Source organism: Lonchura striata, chromosome 14 (assembly GCF_050655825.1).
Source record: "Lonchura striata isolate lonStrDom1 chromosome 14, ASM5065582v1, whole genome shotgun sequence".
In the NCBI taxonomy this organism is placed as follows: domain Eukaryota; kingdom Metazoa; phylum Chordata; class Aves; order Passeriformes; family Estrildidae; genus Lonchura; species Lonchura striata.
In genome coordinates, this window is record NC_140716.1 from 5,820,455 (window position 1) to 5,838,646 (window position 18,192).

At 47.6% G+C, this 18,192-nt stretch overlaps 1 protein-coding gene across 2 annotated transcripts; it reads right to left on the bottom strand.

Moving 5' to 3' along the window:
- Positions 1-8,121: 8,121 nt before the first annotated feature.
- CYP2W1 (cytochrome P450 family 2 subfamily W member 1) lies at positions 8,122-17,717 on the bottom strand. Of its 2 annotated transcripts, none has more exons than XM_085592208.1 (9): positions 17,625-17,717; positions 14,273-14,435; positions 12,295-12,444; positions 12,046-12,203; positions 11,447-11,620; positions 10,315-10,456; positions 9,740-9,924; positions 9,087-9,228; positions 8,122-8,515 (listed from the first exon to the last, which is right to left on the bottom strand). In XM_085592208.1, exons 1-9 carry the CDS (start codon positions 17,700-17,702, stop codon positions 8,325-8,327), a joined length of 1,383 nt encoding a protein of 460 aa, XP_085448334.1. In that variant the 5' UTR covers positions 17,703-17,717; the 3' UTR covers positions 8,122-8,324. The 2 variants fall into 2 exon arrangements, with proteins under 2 accessions (XP_085448334.1, XP_021395520.1); XM_021539845.3 differs by lacking the exon at positions 17,625-17,717 and adding an exon at positions 16,222-16,538.
- Between the last annotated feature and the right edge of the window lie 475 nt (positions 17,718-18,192).

Below are 18,192 nucleotides of genomic sequence, written 5' to 3' on the forward strand. Positions count from 1 at the left end.
TCTTCTCTGCATGGACTTCCTGGAAATGCTGATGGGGAAGGGTAGGAGCAGAGCCAGCCCCAGAGTGGGGCTCCAGGCACAAGGGCTCATTCACAGCAGCCTGACACACACCCTGGGGGCACAGCCCTGTCTCCTCAAAGCCACACAGGCAAGTCCTTGTCCAGGCAGGGATGTGGATGTGCAGATCCAGACTCCCAGGCTCCTGCTCTCACCACAGATGCTGTTGTTTGTGACACACGTGGGTTTGGGGTGTTCCTGGGTGGTGCAGAGGGCTGGAGCAAGCTGAGGTCACATCCTTTCCAGTCAGCCCAGGTTCCTCCTGAGATGGGGAGAGAGAACAGCTTTAAATGGGGTGCTGTGTCCAGTGCAGGTGTGACCCTTCCTGCCCCTTGGAACAACCCCAGAGCATCCTGAAGGCTGATCCCATCTCAGGGCACAGTTTGGAGAGTGCAACATTCTTGGGCTCTGAAAGGACTCACACAAAACAGAAGCCAAATGCTTTTTTCCTGCTTACAGGACATTGTGAGATCAGGGTAATTTTCCTGAAGTGCTGTGTCTTTTCCACTGTCAGTGATGCCAGAAGGCCACTCTTCACCCACCCCCCAGGACTTGTCACTCCCCCTGGTGACCCCCATGCTCTGATTGAATTTTCTCTCCTTCTCTGGGCTGCAGAGAGGCACAGCCTGGGGTTCACAGCCCATCTGGGGTTCCCAGAGGTGGTGCTGGCTGGCAGTCAGGGCAGGCAGAGAGCTGCCTCTGTGTTCTGTCACATCCAGCATGGCCATGGTACAGGCGTTGGCTGTACTGCTTCTCAAAGGTGTTACAATTTCAAGGGTCTGTGAGAGTCTTGAGCTGAACCCTGAGCTCTGTCCTTATTGTCAGGGCTATACTTGTAGGGCTGGGGAACTTCTTTTTCTTAAGTAAAATTGTTTGAGTGTCTTCTTGTTTCTCTTATCAGTTTTAATTTGCTTTTAGTGGCTCTTGGGTCACATTTCAAGGTTGTTTTTTTTTCTTTTTTTTGCAGTGTAGGGGAAAGAAAATTATTTTTGACAACACAAAGGCTGAGGTCCTTATGCAATCCCCTGTGCAGTTACTGGGAGTTCAGACAGAGCATGGATCACGATGACTCATGACAAAGGCTGCAAGAACTGGCAGGAGTGCAGTAGCACGGGCTGTTTGTACCTCCAACAATTAGTTCTGTAAACAGATTTTTGTCATGTTTCCGAATCGCATGTTAAAAATGAATTGCCCAAGACTAGACACTGGAAAACAATGAAGGGAATAATCCGAGGCTGAATGAGAAAGATTTGATGACCTCATATGTATATAATGCATACAGCATGTGTGAGAGCGGGTTCATCTTGTAGTTAAGAGGGAGGCCCAGTGTGAGGAAGGGTCCCTGTGCTGCTGCCCAGGGTCTGGGTGGAGATCTGGGTGAAGATCCTGGCTGTGCTCAGCCCTCCTGGGAAGGGAGATTTCTGCACTGTACCCAAACCCCTCCATGCCCTCCTGACTGAGCAGTTTTTTGGCTGCAGGTTCAGCCAGCTGGGGAGGGAGTTCCCCACTGTCAGCAGAGGTGCCTCCCTGCCACCCCTCCTGTGTCCCCCTGCAGTTTCACTCTAAACCACAAGTTGTTCCATGAAATCCCTTGTCCCGTTCACAACAGGGATGGAGCAGTGTCATCTGCTCCCAGCCTTGCTCTCTGAACCAGCTGGGTCATTTTCCTAAGGAAAAACAAGTCAGCCTGAGACAAATCCCATGCACTGAGCTGCTCACTGTGCCAGGCTGCAGGGACAGAGCTATAAACGAGCCAAACCCGGAGCTGTGCTGTGAACAGCACACAGCCTCCTACAATAATGCCTCCTGCCCAGAAAGTTTCTGCATACCTGGGATTTCTGGGGGGAATTTGCTTGTTTCTTTGCTTTTGTCAGTATTTTTTGCCAGAATAAACCCAGCATGCCCTATTTCCTAGGATTTTCAGTCCAAGCAAGGCTCAGGTGTAGGAGAGAAGGAATCAGGTCTCTTCAGGGAAGACATAGCCAGCTGATTTCTTTAAAATCAGCCGAGTAATAAAACTACTGAAAAACTGACTTTATTTGTGGATGTAGAAAGAAAAGCTCATTCCGGTTATTTTTTGCTGGATGCTGTGTGAACGTCCAGAATTAACCTCTTGTCTTAGGGACAATTGCACATGATTCTGAGGGTTTCTAGGTTAAGATTTAGCAGAAACCAGCAAAAATTCTAGCCAGCTAGCAAGAGCAAGAGATCTGTGAATCTTATTCTGCAGCCAGTTTGTCTATAACATTGAGAAATGGTGTAAGTAACTTCCCTGCACATAAAATGCAGCTGCTTATTGTGCTGTGAAATTTAACAATGCTGAGTGTAATTGATTTATAATTCATGTGAAAGATAAAATCAATGATCTAAATTCAAAGCAGAAGTGTTTTGGCTTACTAAACATGTGGAGTTTTCTTTGTGAAATGCTTTATCATTTTGCATTATTACCTCTTTAAAAACGTTATTTAAATGTTTCGTGAGTTTACTATTACTTTCTTGTAATTGTATTTTTTAAATTCATGTTTATAGGCTCTATCTAGGCAAGTCTGATATGTCCCATTCATTTCTGTAGGGAATTTTAACTAAGAGGAGGCCCTTTTACATATTAAAAATTTTTAGTTTCCAAAAAAGAGACTCCAACCACATCATGTGGTTGCTCACATAAATTATTCCTCACTTGAGTGTTACAAGGTAATGTGTGAGTTTAATTTTTTTGTGATTTTTTTTTCCTGTTTTCTTTTTAGTTGTTTAATTTCTACCCATTTTTTGGATTTCTCCTCAACCCTCCCAAGATGATACTGAAAAAGGTAGAGGATGTGGGTGTGAGCATAAAGAAATGCCTCGAGGAAAGGAAAGGGAAAGGGAAAGGGAAAGGGAAAGGGAAAGGGAAAGGGAAAGGGAAAGGGAAAGGGAAAGGGAAAGGGAAAGGGAAAGGGAAAGGAAAGGAAAGGAAAGGAAAGGAAAGGAAAGGAAAGGAAAGGAAAGGAAAGGAAAGGAAAGGAAAGGAAAGGAAAGGAAAGGAAAGGAAAGGAAAGGAAAGGAAAGGAAAGGAAAGGAAGTATTAATGAGAACAACCTGATGAGCTACACTGATGCTTTGGTATTTTAACCATATGATGATTCCTCATGCTTTATTCAGAGATGCTGATGAGATTATTGTCTAATGAACACGCTCTGTGACTGTTTCTGTGGAAATATTTAAACTTTGGGTATTCATCTTCCTATTTTAGTATGTTCAAGACTTCATACTGAAGGAAAAGCAAGAGAAATTTTGTCATCAGCTGTCAGCTTCAGTCCATTCCTTGCTGGAGAGTGAGAGAGGCAATGCCACTTTTCCAGCTCTGTCCAGGCAGGCACATCTCTCCCTACGGGCATGGCAAGAGGCAGCAGAGTTACAGAGATGGGAAATTCCTATGGCATTTGTGCAAAGCCCTCACCAGCTGCCACGTGGTGGATTTCACAACAGGAGCAGTTGTGTGGGAGTCTGGATCATACTGTGTTTGCCCTTTTCCTCCAAGTGTTTGTGTCCTCAGTGTGACTGGGGAAAGTGTTTCCCACCAGCAGCAGAGAGCAGGAAAATGGAGCTGATGTGTCAGTGGTGTCTTGAGTCTTCATGGCTCTCCTGTGGCTCCTAGAAGGGCCTGGCACACACACACAGAAAAATTCCAGCTCCTCCACTTAGGTATTCTGCACCTCTCATCAAATTTCTGCCTTCTCAGAATCCACAGGTAGTGGCTGGAAATCCTGAGCTGGTCATACAACCACTGCCTAGAGCAGATAAATGCCACGTGGTGTTGAAAAATGGATGAATTTGTGCAATTGGTTCATTCTGGGGCAACGAAATCTCAAGTGTGCAAATATTTCCTCTGAAAACTGAAGAAATTCTGTATTGAAATGTCAATTTGATGCAACTTGTCACTTGTCACTCTCCTGCATCCCACTGTAATGTCTCTGGAGCCTGCGTTTCCTGTCCTAGTTCTCTCTTTTTATGCTAGAAGTGCTTTTTTTCTCCATATATCCCTAATAGAAGCAATACATGTTTTCTTTCTGCAGATCATGATGCTCCTGTGCACGCCCTGCTCGTGGCTGGCACTCAAACAACATCCACAGCATTGCAATGGGGCATCCTGCTGCTGCTGAAGGACTCCCAGATTCAAAGTAAGGTTTTGCTTTGCTGACACAGTCTGCTGAAGTATCCTGCAGTGACTTTGTAAGTGATGCTCACCTGTAAAAACCTTGTAGGCTCTCATGCAGGCTAGAGCATCCAAAATTTGGGTACTGTCCACCTCCATCCAAACACTGAATGCTGCCATTCAAGATCAAAGCATCTGAGAGGTTGTTCTCTACCCCAGGGGCTGCAGACCTCCTGTCCTGGGGTATTCCAGCCAACATTCAGCAGGAGCTGGGATTCACAGGTGTTTTACCACTGTGCCTTTCCTTTGCCCTGCAGAAAAGGCTGACACAGAGACGGAGTTCTTGGCCCTGGCTGCTTCCCTGCCTTTGAGATGGCATTTCCCAATGCAGCGATCCATGAGGTGTGGAGATTCATCCCTCTCTGGGATGCAGCTCAGCTGACACCCCCTTTCAAGGCTGCTTCACCCCCAGGGCCTCACTGCTCTCCAGGTGAAGCCTGCAGCACACCAGTGGTGCACAGGGCAAAAAGCACCAGGGCTGAGCAAGCCTCAAGCACAGGGCTTTGGAGGGGAAGAGCCAGTTCCCCAATCCCTCATCTCCTCTGAGGCCAGTCCAGTGCCAGTGTGACTTCAGGGTTAGGCACACTTCCCTTTTCCCACAGCTCAGTCTCCATAACCTGGAGTCTGTTCCTTGTTCCCTCCACTCCCTGCTGCCCATGGCCTGCAGAGCAGCACTGCCTCTGGGACACCAGGACACTGCCTCTGGGCTACTATTGCACCTCTGGGCCACCAGGACACTGCCTCTGGGCTACTATTGCACCTCTGGGCTACCACTGCACCTCTGGGCTGCCAGGACATTGCCTCTGCTGTGCTGGAGACAGTGGAGGCAGTGGAGAGCAGCTGGGCAGCAGGGGAGCCTGGCCCACATCTCTCCTCTGCTTCATCACTGGGGAGCAGCCAACAGCTATTGTAGCTTAATCACAGAATTGTTGAGGTTGGAAAAGACCTTCAAGATATTGAAATCTAACCATCAACTCAGCACCACCACCATGTTCACCACTAAGCCATGTCCTCACGGGCTGTGTCCATGTGGTTTTTGAGCTCTCCATTGCACCTCTGGGCTTCCACCACCCTGCTGGGCTAGGGCCACATCACACATTAGTCAGTGATTCAGGGAACTGAGTATCTGCATTAATGAAGGGTCTTACTGGCAGGTGCAAGCCCAGGAATTGGTTCTTCAGAGGAAGGAGTTGGCTGCCAGACACAGCCCAAAGGGAGGAGTGCTGAGTGGGCAGGCCAGAAGCTTGCAACATCCACACATGCTGCAGCAGAGCATGGCTGTGCTGTGGGGAAGGGCAGGGATCCCCTGCTCACCCCTTGTGCTGCTGGACAAAACGGGCAGAACGGTAGATGCCAGATGAATCCAACCCCAGCCACTCCCTGCACACCCCTGGCTCTTGCAGGTCAATGGGAAATGAATGTTCTTGCACCCAGCCTTGCAGCAGGTGAGCGCAGTTGGACTGAGGGGGCCATAAATCCCAAAAACTTAGTTCTGACTCCTTCCCCAGCCCGAATTTGTGCTGGCAGGGCGTTCTAGCCCAGTGAGGACCGCAGGGCTGGGCTGGCTGTGGCTCAGAGGGATCTTGGTGCCATCTCGTGGCAAAAAATAAAGTAGAAATTCGATTGTGTGCAATGCTCATGGCTCCGGCCAGTGCAGAGGGGTGCAGGTGGAGCTGCTGCAACCCCTGCCCCTGATCCTTGCTCCTCTCAGGGAAGGAGCCCCTGGTTCCAGCATCACACAGCCCTGGGAGTGGCAAACTGGGCCATGGGACAGCTGCCAGGGCCGTGAGCCACAAAGTGAGTTGGTGTTGTTCAGATCTGACTCTAAATCAAGGCACCTGTCCTGCCCCAAGGTGTTTGCCTTCAATCAGGTGAGAGTTGCAAGGCACAAACATGTTTTGCAGCTACAGGGAAGACCCTCAGGGCCACAGAGGAATGTGGAAATGATATTTCCACCTCTGAGAGCCAATGTTTTCTGCCAGATAAATAGATAGCTGGGTCATAATCAATGTTCTGCCATCGCTTGGCTGAGCAAATAAGTGGGAGACAGGCACTTTATTTTGTGGAGATATATTCAGCTGTGTAATTCAGTGTGCTGGGGAGGGATCACTCCCATCCATCTGCTGACACAGGCACAAGTAGGATGCATTTTTCAAAGGAATCAAAGGAACCTGTTTTCCTGGGATGCTTGCAGCTCTGGAGGCTGCTGTGCCATTAAGGGAAGGATCCATCTCTCTGCTTCAAAGCAAAAACCCCAGAGCCCAGGGCAGGGGGGCAGGACTGAGGTTCCACCAGTGAATTTGTGCAGAGTTGAGCCTGGCTCAGTGTTGTTTCCTAGAGCACTACACTGCTGCTTTATCTCTCTTTTCAGTTTGTGTTATTTTGGAAGGGTTAAAACAGGAACAATCCTGGCCTTTATGAAACTGAAAGTATTCTTTTAATTCAGCAAGACCAAGGCTTCCTCCACAGAGCTGATGTGTGGTTTGCTCCCCAGTTGCTTTACCTGTCTCTCCTCGCCTTCCCATCCACAGCACTAAGCACAGGGCCAGCACCAGCATCAGGGAGGCTGTGTGACAACCTTTAATTCAGCCTGTGCAAAAGAGGCACAGAAGTGAAGGACTGAGGCTGTCCCCAGGGCTGACTCACAGCCCATAGCTGAGGAATTTGCCCTGGTGAAACCACCCTGCAGGTATGGAGGGTCTGCTGTTGAGCTGGTGTTTGCTAGGATGAGCATATGCAGAACTTCTCACCCATGAGATACATCTAACATTTTATCTGTTGTCACTCTGGGCTCAGGACCAACCTTTCAGGGTGTTTGCATTTCTGTGTGCTGCAAAGCTGGGTGCCAGGCATAGGAAATGTAATGAGGACATGGGATTAAAACTTTATTGGGTTCCCATGAAGGGGAAACAAACAATATGATAAAGCACATGATAAGAAAATGCATGTGGAGAAGTGGGAAGTCACAGGCAGATAAATGGATGGAAAATTACCTCAGCTGGAATAAGGCTGTGGAATATGATGGCATGTAAGAGTGAGATAGAGACAACAGCCAGGATGAGCTACAGAGCAAAGGAAGCCAACAAAACCAGCTCTTATTTAGTCCCTGATCCCCATTCTCTGTGCATGTGTGTGTGCAAAACAAGCACTGTGAAATTAGACTGCATTTGCAGGGGACTTGCATGGCTGGTTCCAAAGGCCAGACCATCCCAAACACCAGAATGACTGCTGCTGTAGGCTCTTAACATTAACCAGGGAATCTGGAGAGAGGGAGCAATCTTTGCTGCTATTTAACAAGGTCAGGAAGGACAGAGATGTGTAAAACTAGCAGTGGGTGTAGTTTATTTTTGTGTCATTAAGCCCTTTATGACCGGATGCTGGTGCAAATCTCATGTGGCCTCATGATTTAAATTGCAAACTTAGAAATGCAGCTCCTGTTTTGTTCCAACTGGGGAGCAGTGTTGAGCTTGGCTGCAGCACTTGCTTCTCTGAACAGGTTTGCAGCCTCTGGGGCATCTTCCAGGACACTGTTCCAAGGCAGAAATGACTTAGTCCTCAAATCACATGAACCCATCACGTTTTTCACTCTGGCTGTTTGGCTTGGCTGCCTGGGAGGTGAAATCCTGGTAGGATTTTGCTGTCAGCTATGGAACAGCCCAGGAGGTGCTGGTGGATGGCTCAAGCCTGTGACCCATAGTGTGTCTCTGCAGCTTCCAGCAAACCTTGGGTTGTTCTTCCTCAGGATCCAGGCAGATTTCTGTGACATGGTGAACTTTGGGAGCCTGGGTGTTCCCCTGCTGCTCACGGGCTGCATCCCCTCCACCAGAGCAGCAGCTTGGTCCCTTCACCAGCTCCATGCACGTCTTGAGAAGTGGGGTGTGATGGCCAGCACCGTGGTTTGGGTTTGCATCTCCCCCAGAGCAAGGAGCAAAGAGCAGCCCTTGGGAGGGATGGAGCAGTGGAGGGGGTGGATGGAGACAGTGGGAAGGGATGTGGTGGTGTGGCAGGGTGGGGGCATGGCGAGTTTGAGCAAAGTTGGGGTCTTGGATCCCAAAGATCTGGGACAAGGCTGTGGTCATTCCCGCAGGACAGCACAGGTTGCCTGAGGCTGAGGCCTTAACGTGAAAGTCGTTTGGGGGACGGTGAGGTCCAAGTCAGCCTCTGAAACGCCCGGCTGGGGTTGGAAAGTGAATGTTTGGAGCAGCCCTACAAAGAAGACAAACAGCTCCATCTTGGCCAGGCTTTCTCCGATGCAGTTCCGTCGCCCTGCGGGTGAAAGCAGAGTGTTCACCTCATGGAAGAATCCAACTGGAATGTTTGCTGTGGGCATGTTGGCATCTGAGATGTTGCAATGGGAGCAGGAGGGAAACCTTGAAATGCACTAAAGCATTTTGGAGTAGAGGGGCCTGTGTTGCTGAAGGTTCCTGCCTGGTCTCTTTTGTCCCAGGCTACAGCCATCTTGCAGGGTTATTATACATTTATGGTGTGCCCTCTCCTCTCCTTAGCTCTTCCAACCCTCTCAGCATCTTTAACCCTTTCTTTTGGAAAGCAGCCTGATAGAAGAATGCCACCTCCTTCCAAAGTGGAATAGTTTGAAACTCATTTTTCCTGTGGAATATATCCTCATGTACCACTTTTAGATAAGAGTGTGTTTCTTTTCACTACCCTTCTTTGTGCTATATTTGCCCAGATGCAGAACAATTGATTCCATTCAGTTGTCTGGTTGCTTATTGACTGAGTTAAGGGCAGTGTTTAGACGTGAAGACTCATTAGTGTGTATTGTAATTAAGTGGTCCTGTCACAGCCCCAGCTCTGTCCAGGTCAGCCCTTTAGTTACCTGTGGAGAAAGGCAGGAAAGCTCCTTTCTTTACAAAGTTCCCTTCAGCATCAAGAAAGTGGTTGGGGTTGAACTGATGTGGTGTCTCCCATTGTGTCTTATCCAGCAGCACTGAGGTAAGGGATGGGATTACAATTATACCCTGGAAGAAAAGTACACAAAGGCACAGAAGATTGCCAAGCACTGTTTTGGTTCATTTTCTCACACAGACTTTGGTGTCCCAGATTTGCTCCACCTGGGGTAGGTGGAGACCATGAGGGTTTTATCCCATCATCCAGCAGAGAGACATCAGCGAGATGTCTCATCAGTGAGATGAAATCAGTGAGATTTTCCCACTAGTGCCAAGGATTGAAGCCAAACCCCACGTGGTGCTGTGAAAACCTCATGTGGAAGGTAAGATCCTGCACTTCTCTGGCAGATACTTCACTGTGCAGATGGCAGCAAGGAGGTAAACCAGGGCTGCTCATGGAGTGAGAAAGTCCTGAGCATGAGAGGGACTGGACTGAGTCCTGTGACAACTCTGGGCTCAGTACAGAAACTCTCTGGGGATGGTTTTGGATTCTATAGTGTAATTCCCTCTGAGAAACCATTCTCCAGTGGCTTTGACAAATCTGGGGAGGGTTTTGTATTCCTGGGAGGCAGCAGATACCTACCTTGGGAAGGAAGTAGCCCCTGAAGTGGGTGTCCACAGCAGTGCAGCGGGGCACGTGTGGCAGGAGGGTGATGAACCTCTGCACCTCGTGCAGCACCGCGTTGGTGTAGGGCATGTTCTTCCTGTCCTCGTACGTGGCCCAGCTCCCAGCTTGGACTGTTCTCCCAATCTCCTCCTGGACCTTTCCTGGAAGAAACAAACAAAAGGGATGTGTCCCAGCAAGAAATCCTCCTTGGATTTGGTTTGGGGGAAAAAAAAACCCCATTTTTCCGGAGTTTGAAGAGAGAGGGGATTCTTAAAGCATCAGTGTGGGTTTCCCTGCTCTGTGTTTAATTCAGGCATGTGGGTGGGTTGTTTCTGCAGCATCATGCTCTGATGTCCACCCATCCTCTCTCCTAGCAAGTCAAAAGGGCTGTTTTATTGTGACTTTGATCAGCACCTAGTTACATTAGCAGTTCATCACAGAGGACAGCTAGGATTCAGCTCTTCAGGCAAAAGAGCTGCTGGATCTGAGGCCAGGCCTCTTCCTTCCCCATTTCAGCCTTGCCACGGGTGGAGTAGGTAAAAGCTGCTCACTTTGAATCTCTGGGTATTTCATCATGAGCAGGATGGACCACTGGAGCGTGGTGGCAATGGTCTCTGTTCCAGCCATGACCAGGTCAAGTATGGATGCCATTAAGTTGTCATCATGGAAGAGGCTGTCTTTCTTGTTCTTCTCCTTGAAAAACACAAGAGGTAGGAAAAGTTATAAAACCATCAGTCTGAATATTCAGCAAGCTTGGGAAATGCTGTGTAACCCACAGCACAGCTGGCTGTGGTCTTGTGTTTGTGAACTGGGTGATAAAATAGACCTGATATTGAATGCACAGCACCCACCAGAGATGCAGCACCACAGATGGCAGGTTTGGAGGGGAGTTTTGGTTCAACATCCATCTCCCCTGGAAGCAGGCTGAAACCCAGAGCCAGCTGCTGCTTACAGACTCAGCCTTGCAGGTTTGGAAAGAGCCTGGTCTCTGCCCTGAACAGAAGCAAATTCAGCTAATCCTATCTTTGAGGGACTCCTCCTGCCCAAGGCCAGGTTTGAATTCCCAAAAATGCTCAAAGTCACCTTTCAGGCCATTTCTGCCCGAGTTTTAGAACTGTGATAACTCCTCCTCCACATAGCTGAGTAGAACACTTAATGCCTAAGGACAGCCTGGATGCAGCTGGAAAGAAGAAAAAGCTCAGAGCCCAAATATTTGTATTGAATGAAACCAACCGATGTGTGAAACTGCTGAGCCTCTGCTAAGTAAGATGCAGGGCAGGGTTAGGACTTGTACTGATGATTTATCATTCAAGTACTTTAAGAGGATCATTCATCTTGATGGAGCAACAGTATCAATGATTAATTGATTTGTTTTCATAAAAAGAAAGGCAGAGTCAGCTTTCATGTGAATTCATGCATTTTATACTAGGAGCAATTAGTTGATCTCACATTATTAGTACTGTTCTTTCAGGAGTGGACTGAGAGTAGCTTTTGTGTCTTAATTTTGATAGAAAAATGTACCAATTGTAAGAGCCTGGCATCTGATTTAAGTACTACTGGAGTAACAGCATGGTTTTCAATAGATTTACACGACATGACTGAAATCAAGACTCAGCAACTCTTTTAGCTACAAAATCCAAAGGAGACATTGCAAACAGCCAACAGGGCTAAGCAGTCCAATACCTCTTGTTGCTTGAATATCAGTGCATCAATGTAGCTCCTCACACTGTTCTCATTGATATCCTCCCTGCTTGCCTTCATGTACTGCCTTAAAATGGCACGCACATCTTCGATTTTCTTGAGCATAATCTTGTGGGTTTTGAAAAGAAATCCAAGGAATGGGTAGAAATTGAAATACTAATGAGAAATTGAAAAAGAGAAGCATTAGGCCTGCAGAAATACCACACAGAATCACACAGAATCCCCTTGGCACATGCTGAAACAGCTTTTTCCTAAGGGCCAATGAATCAGTTTAGTTTTTCCTTTAGTAGCAATATCTCAGCATCCCAGGGACTTGCCCGGCAGATTTTCATAAGCTGAAGTAACCACAATTCAGATCTCATTTTAGCTCCACACAGATGTGCAGGATGGGTCAAAAGGGAAGTAGGTAAGGGGAATCTGTCAGCAGTTTTTGGTGACCAAAGTGGCACATGGAGAGCTGTCACATATTAGATGTAATGGCCGGTTCTGAACATTTGAACACTGCTGAAGTAAAGCCTATGGTTGGCGTGGCTCACATGCCAGCATAAAAAAATCGTTTATATGCGGGACAGTTTACTTACGTTTAAATTTGGGGATCCCAGGAGAATCATAATTTCATCTATGAGTCTCAAGAGAGTCAGAAATGTTGGGTCCTTGTAGTCAAACCTGTCCCCGAAGAGCAGGACGAAGGTGACGTTGATGGGAGCGCAGTTGAAGGACGGCAGGCTGAAGGGTTGCCCTGCAGCGGGAGCAGGATGGGAAAGCTGTGAGACGTGGAGCAGCAGTGACACCCACGGGGCTGGGCAGCCCTGGGGTGGTCCCCAGCTCACCTTTGAAGGATTTGATCATCTCGATGAGGAAGTGGAGCTCCTCAAAGATTCTGCCCTCTATCATTTGCTTCCCCATGCCGAGGTTGCGCATGCTGGACACGGTGAATCTGCGCGTGGTCCTCCACAGCTCCCCGATGGAGAAGAACAGACCTGGGCAGCCCGTGAGAAACGTGCTGGGCTCAGGCACAGAGGAGCCCCCCACACCACACCGAACAGGGAGCTCCACTGGTGTTTCTGCTGCCTGCTTTCACATGGATTTAGGGACTAAAGGTCTCCCCTTTCTGTGTGCCTCATCCCTGTATCCTCTCAGCTCCGTTCTCACAGAGCTGTACTTCGGGAAAAGCAAGATCCCTGCCAGCCCAGTTACCCCAGTCCTCTCCTGAGTGGCAGATGGGCAGCTGTGGCTTTCAGACCAGTATGGGTTGGCTGCAGAGCTGGGGGGAGATGGTTTGAGTCAGTCACAGGACATTTTTGACCCTGCTGGTTGCAAGTCTAGGGCCTCAAGCACCTTGTATCTCTAAAGCTTCTCCCTTCATCCTATTCTAGTCATAAAGGTAAATTATCTGTGTGGGATGGGATAATTCAGTCTCCTCAACCCTAAAGTGTTTTATGGAGATTCCCAGCAGTGCTGTATTTTCAGCAGTGGTGAAAATACTGACATTTTTGTGGAGGTTTCTGAGCTCATGCCACGATGATCTCTAGCACCTCCAAGCAGGGATGGGTATTTCATCCTGTCAGAGTGCTGTAAAGAAAAAGTCAGGTCAATAATCCAAAAACTATCTCAGATTGTGGTCAGTTGAAAAGCTGGATGCCAGCATTTCACATCTTCATCGTGGCCGTGAGGCTTTTAAATATGTTTTCTTTTCTGTTTTAAAGCAGTGTAATTTTAATTTGCATAGCAAAACTTTCTGCTCTAAAAATGTCAAAGTGAATTTCTATACTTCAATTTTTAATTTTTCTTTAATTTATGCCATTTAATTTGGATCATTCATTTTCTGAGAGCATCTTCACAGTCAACAAATTGGCATTTTCTGAAGAAAAAATGTTTCATGGGAAAATTTGTGACCATTGTTGCTTAACAGCCCCTGAGAGCTTCCATCTTTGGGTCACCTCTAAGTGCCTCAGACTTGGGCTGAGAAGGTAAATGTGAAAGGAACTTATGATGCAATACTGATATTCTCCCACAGGGATGTTTTACATGTAAATTAGCTCTAAAAAATACCTTTATCCTCATTGATTCCTTTTATTTATGTAGTGATAAATTCATCTATTGATACTATGGCTGGATAATTTAATTTCTAATTCTAATCCCAACTTCAGCCTGTGACCAACATATAAAGCTGCCTTTTGGTTCTCCCAGCTAAAGCCTCACATGAAGCAGAGGATGGACAAAGCAAAAAGTCCTCTGAAATAGTCAGGGGTGGAAAGGAAAAAAAATGGGATTTTTTTGTAGGGTGAATTTTCAGCCTTAGCCTCTTGCTTCTGAAGCTGTTTCGGGCTGGACAACCTGAGAACTTTTGTGGGGAGGCAAAGGTGTGGGAACTGACACAATAAAGACAGTGGGAGAAAGGGAAAAACCCGACAGCTCCCAACAGCCAAGCCAGGTAGTCCAAAGTCTCCTGGAAACGTGAGGAGGGTTCATAAACACGGTGGTGACACTGAGGTGCTCACACCAACATCGCACAGAGATTAACCCCAGAACTGCCACAGTGCCTTCAAAAATCCCACTCCTCCCACCCTCGACTCTTTGGATATGGATGGGCTGCAAGTGCATCAGCAGAAATGATGGAAAGCCAGGAGTCACTGAGTGCAAGGAAAGCCAAATGTTTGCTGTCACTTGGCTTCAGAAGGACCCAAGGAGATGTTTAAAATCTGGTCTCCAGGGATGCACAGTTAGGCTCTGCCTCATCATCATCATCATCACAAGCACTAAGTGACAGCATTGTCCCTCCCACCCCCCCACTCATTGCTCTAGTACCGTTTCTGTTCTGAATTTGGTCAAATATTGGGATGGATGGTCTGTCTACAAACTCCTCTGTGTAGTTCACAAGCGCCTCTCGCACAACTTCGTACCCGGTCAGGACCACAACTTTCTGGAACCCAAAGTGGAGGGTGAAGATGGGGCCGTATTTTTCTGCAAGCTGAAAAAAGAGGCGAGCTGTGATGGTCAGGAAGGGAGGGAGCATGCATGGAGCAGCACCTCGTGCTGTCCAAAAGGACATTTTTCATCCTGGCACCCTGCAGGGAATGGCTGCAGAGCCACTCCCTGCAGAAGGGTGCCTGTGAGCCAGAGCTCATCAGGGTCACACACAATGCATTTTGTACAGATGCCTCGCTGGCATCTGTATGGAATTCAGGCTTCTTACCATGAAGGAGCCCCCATCAGTGCACCACTAATCTGGCTTTGCTGTTAAGGAGAAAATAAATGGAATAGAAGAAAACTCTTCTAAAGACTGGACCTCAAGTGACAGCTAAAGTTGGCAAACAGGAGAAAGACCAAAAAAGAGAAGATTGTTCAGTGCAAATAATGATGCTGTCACAGAGGAAAGCTTTGGTCTGATGCTCCTGATGTTCTAAAGCACTCCTGAATCCTGTTACTAGAGGAGCAGTGTCTCTTTTCACAGGACAAAGGGGGCACCCATCAGTGCCCACCCAACAAACCCCAGTCAGTGCCAGCTGCTTTGTGCAAACACCATTTTTTGCTCTCCATGGGGTGAGATGGAGGGATAACCCCTCGGAGAAATCCCAAAGCCAAGGCAAACATAGACAATACCAAGCACAGCCCAGCAAGGGACAAAAGCATGTGGAGGTAATTCCAAAGCGCTGTTCAGAGGCTGCAGCAGCGTCTGCCCAGCCCTGCTGGGTAAACTGACCCCAACCCTGACATTGCCCATAACAGCTCCAGGTGCTGGGGCCTCGCCCCATGGCAGCAGCACAGCCCATGTTTGCTGAGCACGGGTGTCACAGGAGCCGTGGATGCCTGGCTGTGAACTGAACCCCCCTGCCTGTTTGCTCACTCTCTCTGTGACCCCAGCGTGGGTCAGCCCCGAGGGAGCCATCTCCAGGGAGCCATCCCTGAGGGAGCCATCCCGAGGGAGCCATCCCTGAGGGAGCCATCCTGAGGGAGCCATCCCTGAGGGAGCCATCTCCAGGGAGCCATCCCTGAGGGAGCCATCCCGAGGGAGCCATCCCTGAGGGAACCATCCCAAGGGAACCATCCCAAGGGAACCATCTCCGAGGGAGCCATCCCCTAAATCCAGGCAGGAATGCCCAGCAGCCCCAGGAGCAGCCTTGCCCTGCACACAGGGATAATTCGCCACCATGAGTGGGGTAAGTTGACCCTTAATATCTTAATTACAGCTTGTTGGAAGAGCTGATAGGTTATTCACTCTGCTCCTTAGCACAGCTTTCCCATCTCTCCCTTGCACTGCCACCTAGACTTTAATGTATATCCCATTCATCAGGAGGGAAGGGGATTTTGCAATGGAGCATCTGGATTTGGCCCTCTCTGCGGCAGTTTTGGGGTCACTGCGTTGTGGAATTCCTCTTTGCCAGATCTCCGGGGCATAGGGGAGGGAAGCAATTTAATTTATGTTAGTTATATCCTAATGCTTTAAAATATTTCTGGGTGTCCAAGCTGTTGAATTAGTATTTCAAATCCCACAAGCATTATAGACTTCATGTACATCATCATAATTACATGAAGAAATCCCATACTACCCAGAGGTCTTTTTTTAATGGTTGATTGCTCCTAAATTACATTGCATCAACACAGACATTGACTAGAAGAAACCCAGAAAGATATCATAAAACAATTTTCACACCTTTACAATTTAGTTTGAATTAAAAAGACAAAAAGTTCTCACTGAAACATCCCAGGAAGCTTTAAAATCTATGAGGGTCTGGGTTAGAGTATTTTTGTCCTACCTTCATTAGTGATTTATCTTGCCTTCTAAGATCCACCAAGTGCAGGTTACCAATGATCGGAAGAGGAGTTGGACCAGGAGGTAATTTAAAAGCTGAATTTTTATAGCCAGTTGAAAAATAGGCTACAGCTAATAATACTGCTGTGCACAGCAGACAAACTAATGCAGGATCAGAGAGAAATGAAATTAAAAAAGACATTTTTTTTAGTAATAATCTGGCTTTGGGGTTAGAAGCAATAAAAATGCAGTGGCACTGTTCAGTTTCTGCCAGCTGGCTCTCTGTTTGCTCTCTGCAATTGCTACAAGCACTCAATTCTTATTAAGGTTTGTAGAGTACCTAAATAAATACTGCATACTCCACCCTCTTTAAACACCTCAGAGAATGTGGTCTAAGCAGTTTGCAAAGCCTGTCCAGAAGTAAAGAGAGTTTCAAATTACAAACCCATGCATGTGTGTGCAAGAACATATACATGGGAAAAGGTGCTTGGCATTCCTCTATAACCTGCTCCTCCCTAAGACCTCAAGGTCCTTCATTAGCAGTACTATGACCCTCCAAGCACTCTGCTGACACAGGGAAATAAAAAGGCTCTTGGAATCCTATTAGAACCTTCAGATTCAGGCTTAAGTAGGATTTCAGATCTCCATGTTACTAGAAAAAAAAAAATTAGTATTTTAACAGAAGACTTTGGCTTTCTTGATGTCAAGTGGAGATCAAAGGTTGTTAATAATGGTAAAGCCCAACTATCCCTGGGGGGTTGTAGCCCATAAACTTCTTCATAAAGTCAGCTCTGAACTGCCCGGGAGGGATGTGATTTCAGACTTTGTGTCTGAGGTAGGAGACATGTAATAGCTAGCCACAGAAAATTAGCTTGGATCAAGTGATCATGAGTGGATTCATGAGTGCAATGGAAAGACAAAATTAGATTTGAAACTTCTGGGAGGACTTCAGTTTGTAAAAGCAGCTTCTAAAGGATAGAGGGAAGAAGTTAACGAAGTTAATGAAGCCAGCTGACCTGGCAGGCTCCAGAAGGGAAACAAGACAGGAGAATGGAATGATTTTAAGTCAAAGATACTAAACACCTGGTGCTTGCATCCCTTATCAAGGCATAAGCCTTTTAGAAAACATTTGAGGTTACCTGGTTGAATAGTGGTTTTGAGGAGGAAGTTTGGCATACCCAGCCAAAAGAATATGATCATTCAGGGAAGAAAGGGCTGTCTTACATGATGAGGAAGCACAAGGCTAAAGGTAAATTTGTCCAAAGGTTAGATCGTATAAAGGCCATTATTCAGCAAATATGGGCCCTCAGTCTTGTAAATGCAAAGAAGGCAAGGAAGGAGGTGGGTGTGATCCAGAGGGGGGCTTGGGCAGCAGGGTCCCAGAGCGAGCGGCTGCTGGGCACTCACCGGAGCTGCCTGTGTGGTGTGGAGATGTTGCAGCACAGCAGCCACCCAGAAGCAGGAGCAGCAAGTGTGTCGCAACATTTCTGAGATTTATTTTTTTATTAGTTTCCAAGAAACGGGCTGGAGGCAACGGTTTCCCCCAGAGCGTGCCTAGGATGACTCAGCCCTGCCTGCTCCATGAGCTGAGGCAGAGGGGCTGGAAGGCAGGAAGGAACACGGCTGGCACAGGGTGCAGAACGTGGGCACTGCGATGAGAACTTGCAATGGCACATGCTCTGTGCCTGGGCAAAATGTTTGTTCCTGCAGGGTTTTCTTGGACCAGCAGCACCCTGTAGGGCAAAAGTTACGTGTTGCTGCTGCTCTCCTGGTATTTCACTTGCCCTGGGAGCCTCTGAACTCATAAAAAGGCCTTTCAGAAAGAGACTTAAATTATCTCTGAAAAGCCAGGGGGAGTGTATTGTGGTTTTTTTTTCAAGCCAGGCTCTGAGTGCAATGCATTAAAATGACAAAGGTAAGTAAAAGTCTTGCGATGACAAGAAATTCCTGTCTCACTGAGGTGTCTGGTACGTGT